The sequence below is a fragment of the Thamnophis sirtalis genome, unplaced genomic scaffold (genome assembly GCF_051295495.1).
Source record: "Thamnophis sirtalis isolate CommonGarterSnake01/CBP01778 unplaced genomic scaffold, rThaSir2_p1.2 scaffold_13, whole genome shotgun sequence".
NCBI classification, from domain to species: domain Eukaryota; kingdom Metazoa; phylum Chordata; class Lepidosauria; order Squamata; family Natricidae; genus Thamnophis; species Thamnophis sirtalis.
This window is the reverse complement of record NW_028261393.1, coordinates 53229928-53242562: the sequence shown is the minus strand read 5'-3', so window position 1 is coordinate 53242562 and position 12635 is coordinate 53229928. Positions and strand designations below refer to the sequence as shown.

Sequence of the window (12635 nt, the reverse complement as noted above, 5' to 3'; positions counted from 1 at the left end):
CAGGGACCACTAAATTCATAATTTTAAATCCCGCGGACCACTAATATGGTCCGCCTAATGACTGGCTGGGTGGGTGTGGCAAAGGTGGTCATGTGATTGGGTGGGCATGGCTAAACCGATGTCACTCAAGTTGAGGGGCGCCTCGCCAGCCTCACCCCTCCCCTCCCAGCCCCTCCTTGCCTGCCCACCCGGGTTCCTTAGGGCCCCAACAGGAAGCAGTTGCTGGAGTTAAGCAGCCACCAGGAGAAAGAGTTGGCAAAAGAGCTCAGTTCAAATTGGATTTGACCGAGAAGGAGGCTCAGCAGAAGCACCTCACTGAGGACTACGAGCATAGGCTTTCCAAGCAGAGGGAAGACCTGCGGGAGTGTAAGGCCAGGTACTGGAGGCTCGGCAGGCTGAGATGGTTAGCCAGTTCCAGGCCATGATACAACCCCTCTGGAACAAGGCCCTCCGGCTCTTCACCCCCAGCGGCACTTCCCTCCAGCCTTCACCCAAAGTCCCGTACCAGGAGGCTCAAGCAGACCCCAAGTCGGAATTTCTGCCCCCCAACTCTGACCCGCACAAAAGGACCACAAAGGGGGAGACTCTCTGCAGCAACACAAATATTCATTGCACATATCCAGCCCAGGGGTATAGTTTGAGGACCCCTGATTTAGTGCTGTAGGAAGTTATCACCCAGCCCTCTCCCAGAAAAAATGAAATATCTTAGGAAATATTGAAAAGGCAGAATATTTCTCTGGATGTGAAAAGAAAGAAACATGTTTTAAAAGACAGAATAGCTGCCTGTAGCTTCCTGCCCATCCCCACTTTGTTAATGGGCCATTAAGAAGGCCAAGCTAGTCCACTTTACATAATAAAGACTTCTCCACTTCAGCTACAGGAAAGCAGGATAATATTGGCCCCAACTGACCACATGGCATCTGAGAACTCAACCAAACCTGGATTCAAAACACAGCCCAGAGAGTTGCCCCTGCATGGCCCTATGGGAGTCTGACAACCAATCAGAATACATTTCTTACACAGGAACAGGAAACAGAGAGGTGGGACTGAACAGGTTATAAAAAGCCTAGCAAGCCCCTCCCTCAGCCCTTCTCTTCTTCTCCACCAACATTGAAGCATGTGATCACCTTTTCTGTTCAGGGCTCAAGCCATGTGGTCCTGTCCACCAATAAACCATCTTTCCAAGCAGCCTCCATGTCTCCAGTGTCTTTTTCCCCACTTGGAGCCGAACCCAGAAGGACATTTCTTTCATCAGTGCAATAAAAAAATACAAATAATTTCTCTGCAGACCACCAACATTTTCTCGGAGCACCAGTTGGTGACGGCTGCTGCAGAGGAAGCCAACTTCAAGGGTCTTTCTGAACCCATCACTTTTTTATATCCAATAGCCCCAAGACCAATATATCCTTCCAAGAACATCAATCTCATTCCATTGGAAAGTCCCTGAGTGATCTTAAGCAAGCTCCTCTCTTGGAGGCTGAGCTACTCATCCTACACCGCAGCCATAAAGTCTTGGCAGGAGAATTACAATTAATATATATATGACTTTTTGAGAATACAGTTGTTCATAACTATCAATGCTATTACTTTACTAGAGACCAGAATGCTGTTCTAAGCATCTAAGGAGCAGCATGCAGCTGACCTTGGCAGATCCCAGAAGCCGAGCAGAAATCTATCAAGCTGCTACTTCGGTGGCAGACTACTAAGAAACAACACAATTGTTGGCCCATCTGCGAAGATGTAAAAGCCTTCTAGAAACAATAGTAATGTTTCCTATTATTTTATATTGCCTTATTCTACTGCCCCAAAAGGAATGAAAACCACTACTACTACTACTACTACTACTACTACTACTACTACTACTACTACTACTACTACATCTTCTTCTCCTTCTCCTCCTCCTCCTCCTCCTCTCCTCCTCCTTCTAGTCTTCTCCTTCTTCTTCTCTTCTCCTTCTCTCCTCCTCCTCTCCTCTCGTCCTTCTCCTCCTCCTCCTCCTCTCCTCCTCCTTCTAGTCTTCTCCTTCTTCTTCTCCTCTCCTTCTCTCCTCCTCCTCTCTTCTCGTCCTTCTCCTTCTCCTCCTCCTCTTCTCTTCCTCCTTCTAGTCCTCTTTCTCTCCTCCTCTCCTCTCATCCTCCTCCTCCTCCTCTTCTCCTCCTCCTCCTCTCCTCCTCCTTCTAGTCTTCTCCTTCTTCTCTCCTTCTCTCCTCCTCCTCTCTTCTCATCCTCCTCCTCCTCCTCTCCTCCTCCTAGTCTTCTCCTTCTTCTTCTCCTCTCCTCCTCTCCTCCTCCTCTCCTCTCATCCTCCTCCTCCTTCTCCTCCTCCTCCTCTCCTCCTCCTTCTAGTCTTCTCCTTCTTCTTCTCCTCTTCTCCTCCTCTCCTCTCCTCCTCCTCCTCTCCTCCTCCTTCTAGTCTTCTCCTTCTTCTCCTCTCCTTCTCTCCTCCTCCTCTCCTCTCGTCCTCCTCCTCCTCCTCTTCTCCTCCTCCTCCTCTCCTCCTCCTTCTAGTCTTCTCCTTCTTCTTCTCCTCTCCTTCTCTCCTCCTCCTCTCCTCTCGTCCTCCTCCTTCTCCTCCTCTTCTCCTCCTCCTCCTCCTCTCCTCCTCCTTCTAGTCTTCTCCTTCTTCTTCTCCTCTCCTTCTCTCCTCCTCCTCTCCTCTCGTCCTCTTCCTTCTCCTCCTCCTCCTCTTCTTCTCCTCCTTCTCCTCCTCCTCCCCTCCCCCTCTTCTCCCCTTATCCTCCCCTTTATCCTTTTCTCATTATTTTCCCTTTTCTTTCTATTTTTGTATCTTATATATAATCAAAACACTTGACTAAGAAGTAATAGTGATATGTTCATATTGTTGCCGCGAAAACTGCTTGGATATCGATAGTCCACGGGAGTCCCACTCCAGGAGGGGGTGTGGAAAAGTCTCTTTAGCTATCAACGCATCTTATTTTTTTCCCCAAGGACAACAATTCACTCACCTTGCCGACAGGTGGAGTCGGGGAGCAGCCGCTCCCAAAACTCCTCACTGGCGTGACTCGAGTCCCCGAACCAATCTTTCGCTCGGGTTTTGCATCGGCTGCCAAGCCCACCTTGGGGTATCCATCACCCCACCCACTCGCCGACCGGGGTTTACAGCTCTGAAGTCCCTTTGATTTTCCCACCGTTAAATAAATCCTAATCAGAAGACAGGCACGTGGTGGCTGTACGGGGAGGGGGCTCCTCACCTGTGCAAACTGCTTACCTGGGGGTTCGGGGGGGTGTTGTGAATGGGGGCCACGAGGGGAGGGGGCTCAGTCACGCCCACCAACCTCAGCCTTTCCCAGCGCCTGGCAACGGGGAAGAGGGGTTTTTTCTCCTTCTTTTCTTTCCTCGCGGGGATGAAAAATGGATGGGTGGGTGGGTTGAGGAATTGGGTGGGTGGGATCCTTCGTCTCCCAAGAGGGCGTTGGCGCAACCTCAGGCCAGGCGGCGGGTGAAGTCCCTCGGGGGAGAGCAAAGGGCTCTTTTCTTCCTTTCGTTCTTGTTCGTCCTTTAGTCCCCCTTCTCTCTCTCTTCCTCTCTCTCTCTCTTCCTCTCTCTCTCTCTCTTCCTCTCTCTCTCTCTCTTCCTCTCTCTCTCTCTTCCTCTCTCTCTCTCTCTTCCTCTCTCTCTCTCTCTCTTCCTCTCTCTCTCTCTCTCTCTCTCCCTCCCTCCCTCTCTCTTTCTTTTTTTGGCTCCCTTCCGAAGCAGGGCAAGAGAGCAAACTTTGCCCCGGGAGGCTGGCTCAAGACGCGGAAGCAAGAAACCCGGCTCCCAAAACGGGAAGGCAAGACCTGGGGAGCGGTTCCTTCGGATTAGCTCCCAGCTGCTACGGATTTGCAAGGTGGCGAGGCTGGGCGAAGCTCCAGGCGGGGTAGAGAAACCGGGGTAGAGGGACGCCCACCCACCCACCTCCCAACCGGAGTAACAGCCCGCCTTCCCTATCCACCGGGAGAGAAAGGCGAAACGCAGGCGATCCCCAGCTCAGGAGCGCGCAAGGGCTCCCGTTCCGCGTTCTTTGCGCGATCCTGGGATTTACGCTCCAGAAACTGCAGAAAGGGGGCGGGGGAGAGGAAGGAGTGATCCTAACCCAGCAAGGAGGAGAAACTTTGGGACAGAAGGCATTGTAATTCGGATCAAGCTGGAGGTGAGTTCAGAAGAAAGTTTAGCCACTTTCTCTTTGCGCGCAGTCACCACGCTGGATAGTAGTTTTTCATTGTGGTTTGATATAAGCATCCAGGAGTTGGGTAGAAGTCCGTAGGGTTGAGCTAGGAAGGGAGCCAGCAGCAACCCGCAGCTTCCTGCTTCCCAGTCCTACAATCAGAATTTTGTGGGAAACAGCCTACCTTATAGGGTTGTTGTGATGGGGACTGTTCCAAGAACTGCTGGGGGAAAAAAAACCTGGACATCCCTGGTTGGTAATGTGCAGGATATATTTGTAAGGTGGAGGAAATATTTTTGTTGACTCATCAGGGGGAAAAAAAGTAAATGTTAATTGTATTAGATAAAGGTTCCCCTTGCACATATGTACTACTCCTTCCTGACTCTAGGGGGCAGTGCTTATCTCCATTTCAAAGCCAAAGAGCCAGCGCTGTCCGAAGACGTCTCCGTGGTCATGTGGCTGGCATGACTAAACATGAAAGGAGCGTGGAACGCTGTTCCCTTCCCACCAAAGGTGGTTCCTATTTTTCTACTTGCATTTTTATCTGCTTTCGAACTGCTAAGTTGGCAGAAGCTGGGACAAGTCACGGGAGCTCACTCCATTACGTGGCGCTGGGGATTCGAACCGCCAAACTGCCGACCTTCTGATCCACAAGCTCAGTGTCTTAGCCACTGAGCCACTGTGTCCCTCTAATTGCATTATTACTTTGTGATTAATACTGATATGTTTATTAAGATCACTAGTATGATTATGGTTATATATATTTTTTACTCAAAATTTATTGTGCCCAGACAACACGCTGTTCAGATAGACATGGAATTTTTCTAGGGGAAGGAGGAAGAGTCAGGATGATGGTTTCAGGAATGTATTTAAAACCTGGCAAAAGGGGCAGTGTTCAAACATTCAAAATAAGTTTAAGCACCAATGTTAATTGCAGCAAAAATAGCATCCGCTCCTGCAGAGTGATGAAGAAGAATAGAATAGAGCTGGAGGGGACCTGGTGGCTCAGTGGATAAGACGCCAAGCTTGTGGACCAGAAAGTTCAGCAATTCGGCGGTTCGAATCCCTAGTAATGGAGTGAGCTCCCATTACTTGTCCTAGCTTCTGCCTACCTAGCAATTCGAAAGCACATTAAAAAACATGCAAGTAGAAAAATAGGGACCACCTTTGTTGGGAAGGTAACAGCGTTCCGTGTGCCTTCGGCATTGAGTCATGCCAGCCACATGACCACAGAGACATCTTCGGACAGCGCTGGCTCTTCAGCTTTGAAACGGAGATGAGCACCGCCCCCTAGAGTCGGGAACGACTAGCACATATGTGCGAGGGGAACCTTTACCTTTTTAGAATGTAGGTATTAGAATGATAGATAAGTTGACATTCTAGAATATGATGGTCAAAAATAAATGTACAACACTAGGACTGTTTAAAATATTATATTTTAAACATTATTTGTTTTTAACCTTTGGTTCACGGCAAGTGGAAATGCCAGGACAATTACACTGTATTCAATATATTTATAGGTAAACAATAAAAATACATTTTTTTAAAAAGAGAGTATTTGTACCTCCGAGTTGAATGGTGGGGTCCTTGGTCCTCTATGAGTTTGTAGAACCATCAAGGACCCCACTTAAAAGGTCAGAAAGCATCAAGGACCCCAATTTGGGGAGTTTCAAATGAACAAAAGGACTTCAGTTCTATGGTGAAACTTTCTCGGTTGCAAGTTGCTATTAGCAACAGCACTTAGACTTATATACTGCTTCACAGTGCTTTCCAGCCCTCTTGGTTTACAAAGTCAGACTATGGCCCCTCCAACAATCTGGGTCCTCATTTTACCCACCTCGGAAGGATGGAAGGATGAGTTAACCTTGAGCCAGTCAGGATCGAACTGCTGGCAATGGGCAGAGTTGGTCTGCAATTCTGCATTCTAACTAGTGTGCCACCATGGCTCCTTCCTTCCTTCCTTCCTTCCTTCCTTCCTTCCTTCCTTCCTTCCTTCCTTCCTTCCTTCCTTCCTTCCTCTCTCCCTCCCTCCCTCCCTCCTTTCCTTCCTTCCCAATAGCACTTAGACTTATATACCGCTTCACAGTGCTTTTACAGCCCTCTCTAAGCAGTTTACAGAGTCAGCCTCTTGCCCCCAAACAATCTGGGCCCTCATTTTACCCACCTCAGAAGGATGGAAGGCTGAGTCAGCCTTGAGCCTGGTAGAATTTGAACTGCCAAATTGCAGAGAGACGGCAGTCAGCAGAAGTGGCCTGCAGTACTGCACTCTAACCACTGCGCCACCGAGGCTCATAACCAGACTATTCGTGGTCTCTTTTTCGGCGAGGGATCAGTTCCTCTTGCTAAGTGTTGATGGTTCGTGTTGGTTCCCTCTTTCTATGCAGGCAACGTTGAGGAGAGCAGAAGAGACCTCCCTTCGCTTCCTCTTCTGAGCAGGAAAATGATGATTTCAAGAAGCAGCTGTACACAACAGTGACCGAGACTTCACGATAGAGGTAGGGAAAGTACCGGGAACTTTGAGGAGATGTTGGACCCTGAAGGAAGGGACGTGATGGAGACGCAAAAGGAGAACAACCAAAAAGAAGGAGGAGGAGGAGGAGGAGGAGGAGGAGGAGGAGGAGGAGGAGGAGGAGGAGGAGGAGGAGGAGGAGGAGGAGGAGAGAGGCCTGTCCTAACAAGCCACCTCCAGGGACAAAGGCAAGATGGCACCCAGTCCCCTCGTCCTATCAACCGGGCCGAAACCTTGAGTCTTCTCCGAGGTCAATCAACTAACAGGAGCTGGGCGAAGAGGAACTCTGCAAAGTTGGCCCCCGAAACGAACCCATCCCGCCTTTCCATGTCTTGGAGCAGCACCAGGAGGAAAGGGTTGAAGGAGCTTCTCCTGCAGAGCAGTCAAGCCAGCCCCACCTGGATTACACCTTCCGCCAAAGAGTCCGTCTCGACGGAGACCCAACGGGGAGAGGATCAACTCTCGGAGGTGAATTCTGAGGAGTTGTGCTTAGCTCTGGACCCCTTGGAGCACGAGTGGATGTTGACCGTGGCCCAAGGGGACGCCGAAAGCATCCTCAACCTCTTAGCCAAGGAGCCCAGCTTACTTTCCAGGAGAGATTTTGTGACTGGTTTCACCGTCCTCCATTGGTTGGCGAAACACGGCCGTCACGAAGATTTGATCCAGGTGATGTCTTTTGCAGAGAGGAACAGCTACCCAACCAACGTCAATGTACTCACGGCCAGCGGCAGGCTGACCCCTCTCCACTTGGCTGCTCTTCAGGGTCACACGATGACCATCAAGGTCCTAGTAGGAGCCTTCGGGGCCAACACCAGCCTCAGGGACCACAATGGCCGCAAAGCCTGGCACTACCTCCACGCCAACGCTCCCAGAGAGTTGAAGGAACTCCTGGGAGCAACCGAAGACGACTTAGCCATCCCCGGAGCAGGGAACACCAATAACAACTGCGCTCCGTCAAGAAGGGGTTGGATCGGGTCCTTTAGGACGGAAAACCAAAATGCTGAGCCTGCAAGGAACCCTTCCATGGGGTCTTATTTCAGGAACATCTTCAGGCAAGCCGTTGCGTTCTTCCAAGATCGTTAGATTTCTCCCAGTGTGTTTTGAGTTCATGGCTGGGATTGATCTTCATGGCGCCGTTAGAGAAACGGCAGGTTGTTAAGAAGGCAGAGGAAGGGGTAAGGTGGTTCAGATTATCTCCCGAGTTTTAGCAAACATTGGCTTAAGGTGGTGGATGTGGGGAGGAAGAGACTGAATGAAACTGGGGCGGGGGTGGTGGTGTCCTTAGCATTTGTTTCCTAAAGCAGGGGGTTCTCCAACTTCGGCAACGTGAAGACTCGTGGACTTCAACTTCCAGAATTCCTCAGCCAGTGAATTCTGGGAGTTGAAGTCCACAGGTCTTGCCCTAAAGGGCTGTGAATGCATGTCGTTAAAAGACCTTGAAATTCTGCACCTGGAAAAATGTCTCACCTTGTCCTGTGATGATGCAGGATGTCACATTATGCAAAGATATGTGCATTTCTTTGCATAACATATTCGGATTATGCGAGGCCAAAGGAGCAGCAGAAGAACTGTGTCGAGGGTGGACGACGGCCCCAACTTTGGCCACTGGGGGAAAAAGCCTTTGAATCAACTTGCTTCTGACAGCAGGACAATACAATTTGGCAAGCAACTGGCTTTTTAAAATCAGAGTTGAAATGCTTAAGGAAGCAGAATATGACACCGTCTGCTTGCTCTTTTGACAGGACGGGGTGGAAAAGAGTCAGAAATAATACTTTAAACAGTACAATTAAAATGCAAACAGTGGTAGATGCAGGGATTTCGTACTGACTCATCAGTAGCAACTTACAATAATGCGGCTAAAATCGGAATAAAACATAGGATAGTAATAGATTAATGTCCTATATTTTATTTCAATTTTAACCTCGTTATTGTAAGTTTGGTTCTGATAAGTCAATGCCAAATGCCTGCATCTGCCACTGTTTGTCTTTTAATTGCACTGTTTAAATTATTAAAGGAGACGAATTGTTTTGGAAATAATATTTTCAAAACCGGACCTTGCCCGTTTTATCCACGGTGTAATTCAGGGCCGAGCGAACATCAGCCGCGCATTTTAATTCATGGGACTGTCAAACGCTTGGAGTCACCCGCACAGATTTTGGGTTTTAAGATAAGACAAGTTGGAATGCTCAGCATCTATTTAGGCATATTTTTTGGTGCGTTTCGAAAGAAGATAAGGAAGTGCACTTCAGTTAAGACCAAGCCCTTCCTGTTGCTGTTGTGTTGCAATCTTTGCAAAGACAAATTTTTCAGCAGCAGGCCTCTTTAATGAGAGGGATCTCCAAATTTGGCAATTTCAAGACTTGTGTGGACTTCAGCTCCCAGAATCCCACCCCAGCCAGCGTGAACTTACCTTCACCTGTTTTTTTTTTTTTGGGGGGGGGTGTCTAGAATTCTTGAGAGCTTCGGGGATATTTCTCTCTTTTAAATAAAGGATATTTGAACCAGAATGTTGTCCTTTTCGTTTTACATCTCTGTGAATGGGTCGCCTGTTGATGGGCGAGGCTTTAAAGCTTTTAGCAGATGAGAATGGGTGCCGTGTGTATGCCCCCAAACTGGGTGAACCGAGAAAGCTTTGGATAAGGGAATTATGAGTTGTGCTAAGCCCTGCATGGTTGGAAGGGGGTTGGGGGAGGGCAATGAAGTGCTCACCCCTGTGCTATGGGGATCAAGGCAGGGAGACTCAAGACTCTGTTGACATTGTCGCCACTGAAAGAACCACAAGGTTCTTAACCGGAAGGGAGGCATATCTTCAGGAAATAGGCGGGCAGAAGGGGAAAAAAAAAACATATTTTGAGTGTCATCTGATGTTTGCCAAAGCTGGTGGATTGTGAGGGTTGCAGTGTCTAGAGAGAAGCAGAAATGCTTCTGTCCCAGGAAGGAATTCACAAATAAGTAAGAAACAAAATGGAACTGTTGTAGAAACCCCATGAAGGTAACTAGTGGGAGATTCATGAGGAAAAGACCCTGTCTGCCTCATGGTGGAACCTTCAAAAAATCCGTCCTTTGGCCAAGCAACTTCGCCATCTGGCCAAGGATTCAAGCTTTTAACCCAGCCTCCATAGACCAGCTCTTGATCTCCCCAAGATTGAGAGGGTGGTGTTAGTTGCGAGGTTGTGTCTGACCCATCGCAACCCCATGGACAACGGTGCGTCCAGGCCTTCCTGTATTCTACCATCCTCTGGAGTCCATTTAAGCTCACGCCGACTGCTTTGGTGACTCCATCCAGCCACCTCATTCTCTGCCGTCCCCTTCTTCTTTTGCCCTCCATTGTTCCCAGCATGAGGCTCTTCTCCAAGGAGTCCTTCCTTCTCATTAGGTGGCCAAAGTCTTTTGAGTTTCCTCTTCAGGATCTGGCCTTCTAAAGAGCAGTCAGGGTTGATCTCCTCTAGGACTGACTGGTTGGATGGCCTTGCAGTCCAAGGGACTCAATGCAGGAGTCTTCTTCTCCAGCACCAGAGTTCAAAGGCCTCTATTCTTTGGTGCTCAGCCTTCCTTATGGTCCAACATTCACAGCCATCCATTGCAACTGGGAAAACTCTTGACTATCACACTTTTGTTGACAGGGTGATGTCTCAGGTATTGAGAGGGTGTCAGCATACAGATATCTGATCCTGAACTGATGAATGACCTTTCAGTGGCTTTATCTAGAGGCTTAATAGGGATGCTCGGGGTTTTGGTACCCCAGGCAACTTGTGGACTTCAACTCCCAGAATTCTCCAACCAGACATGCATGAAAGTTGAAGTCCACAAGCCTTAAAAGTTGGCATGGGTGAAGTCTTAAAAATAGCCAGGGACACCTCTGGCTTTAGACTTTATGGTCAATATGTCAGACCTGCGGTTATATTCGTTTTTAGGATCTTTGGCCTGCCACATTCTTATTTCATTATGCTGTTTCATTAGTGTAGTAATTGGGAGGGGGGATAGAAAGGAGTAGAATTGTGGAATGTTGTTGTTGTCATTCCTTTCTAGAAGCCCAAGGTCATCTTTTGTGCCCGCACCTCTGCACCTGACCGGAACCAGCTGGGTGGAGATGCCAGCGTGGCCGAAGAAGATTGGACCACGTGATGGATTTATGGGTGTGGGGATAAGATCATGAACTTTCAACTGGGTGGAATCCCAGGAAGCTTTGAGATTTGGGATTCCAGTTTGTTGCCAACATCTCTGTCTTATTAAATTGGAACTTTAAGGATAGCTCTGCCTTGGACTCTGATTTAATTCTGCATGATATTTGGAACGCTGACGCAATAGTTATCACAAGTCAGGTGAATATATGTGTTCCAGGATGGTGTAGGATCCAATCCAAAGCACGCAGGTTCTCCAAGGATGGGCTTCGGCACAAGTCTGAAAGCTTGGAAGACAAAACCACTGGTCCCAATGACTGATCCAGATCGGATCCTGGATTCACAAGTCACCAAGATCCTGTAAGATCAGAAGGACAAACTGCCCTCAACCAGGTGCAACATTGCTACCATGATCTACCAATTTAAAGGGAACTTAAGTTACCAACGGTTGTCTCTAATATTTTTCAAAACCAGTTGCCAGGAAACACATGTAGGAGGCTGTACCTGTACTTTCCTCCTATTTGTAAGTTGCTCAAAGGTCTCTGTGGAAACCAACAAACCAAACTAGATAGTCCTTTTATCTGATCTCCCTACAGGGAGTGGAGCCAGCTAATTCTTGAAGCGGGGCTGAATTTAAGCTGTTAAGCAATAGCAAAAAGCAATGGTATAAAAATACCATTGGCTGCTTTAAAAACCGGAGACGTTTTTAAATGGACTATATTAGTAAGAGGGGCAGTGAGTCCTCCTGGATAAAGTCAGGAAAAATTATTTCAAATGTTATTTTCCAACGTAAAAGGCAGTCTAGAAAGGCATCTGAATTCCCTTGGCTTCTGATGTCAAAGCTTGTCGACATTAATTCCATGGGATTTTGAAATCCTGTCCTTTCCACAAACAAGCACCGGGAGAGAAAGGATGCAAGAGAATTTTTTTGTGAAGGAATTCCTAAAAATTGTCCAGATCAGCTGCATAACATTTTTTAGACCTCAAACTCATTTTAATCCTTCGGGACAAATGATGATTAATTAAACCATGTCTTAACATGTATAGTCTCTTGGAGGGACAAGGCATTTATCCCACGAATGTATTTGATTAAAACACAGTTTTGTTGTCTTTGAAATTGACTCACATTCAATCATGACTTTCCATCTCTCTAAGCCTCTTCACCGTAGGTAGTTAAATCCTCTAAATCATTATTAACCCATCATCTCTCAGAGTTAAGTCTATTGCCTGGTACTTTCTTATAATTCTGGTATTTTGTAAATTATTGCTTTGTTGATATGGTGAATCCCTATTAAATGCAACTCTTCAGGAAATTATTTCATAACAGCTTCATTAAGGATTCTGGTTAAACGGGCATTAAGTTTAAAGAAACTGCAATTAAGCAGCATTTTCTTTCATTAAACACCGCAAAAACAATTTTTGCCTCCCGTTAACAGCTTGCAGACTGTATAAAAATTATATTTACGTTATTTTTCCCTTCCTCGGTTTCTGGCTAGAGTTTTCTTAGTTAATCCCACCATCACTTTGAAACAATGTTATTCCCAAACTGAAATTTATTTGATTTCTATGACTGCCCATCTCAGCAAACGACTCTGGACAGTTGACAAATATTCTCACATTATTTGTTTGGCATCATGGTTTCCTGCTTGCTTGTTTCAGGCTAGTGATTCGGGCAGCTACAGTCTTTTCTATTCTGACAACGCTTCCCTTTAGGACTAAGTGGATCATTCAAACGAGAGATATAAATGAGACTGGAAAAAATGGATCGATTATATACAAAATAAATATGGGACTAAGAAATTCCAGATAGCTTATGATTAAGATCAGGAATGATATA

At 47.3% G+C, this 12635-nt stretch overlaps 1 protein-coding gene across 1 annotated transcript; it reads left to right on the top strand.

Moving 5' to 3' along the window:
- Positions 1 to 3755: 3755 nt before the first annotated feature.
- On the top strand, positions 3756 to 8543 carry SOWAHD (sosondowah ankyrin repeat domain family member D). The gene is made up of 2 exons (XM_087727562.1): positions 3756 to 4153; positions 6553 to 8543. Exon 2 carries the CDS (start codon positions 6693 to 6695, stop codon positions 7758 to 7760), a length of 1068 nt encoding a protein of 355 aa, XP_087583688.1. The 5' UTR covers positions 3756 to 4153; positions 6553 to 6692; the 3' UTR covers positions 7761 to 8543.
- Positions 8544 to 12635: the final 4092 nt, after the last annotated feature.

Coding starts and splice junctions, on each gene's coding strand:
- SOWAHD (XM_087727562.1), top strand. CDS start 6,693: ATGTTGGACCCTGAAGGAAGGGACGTGATGGAGACGCAAAAGGAGAAC.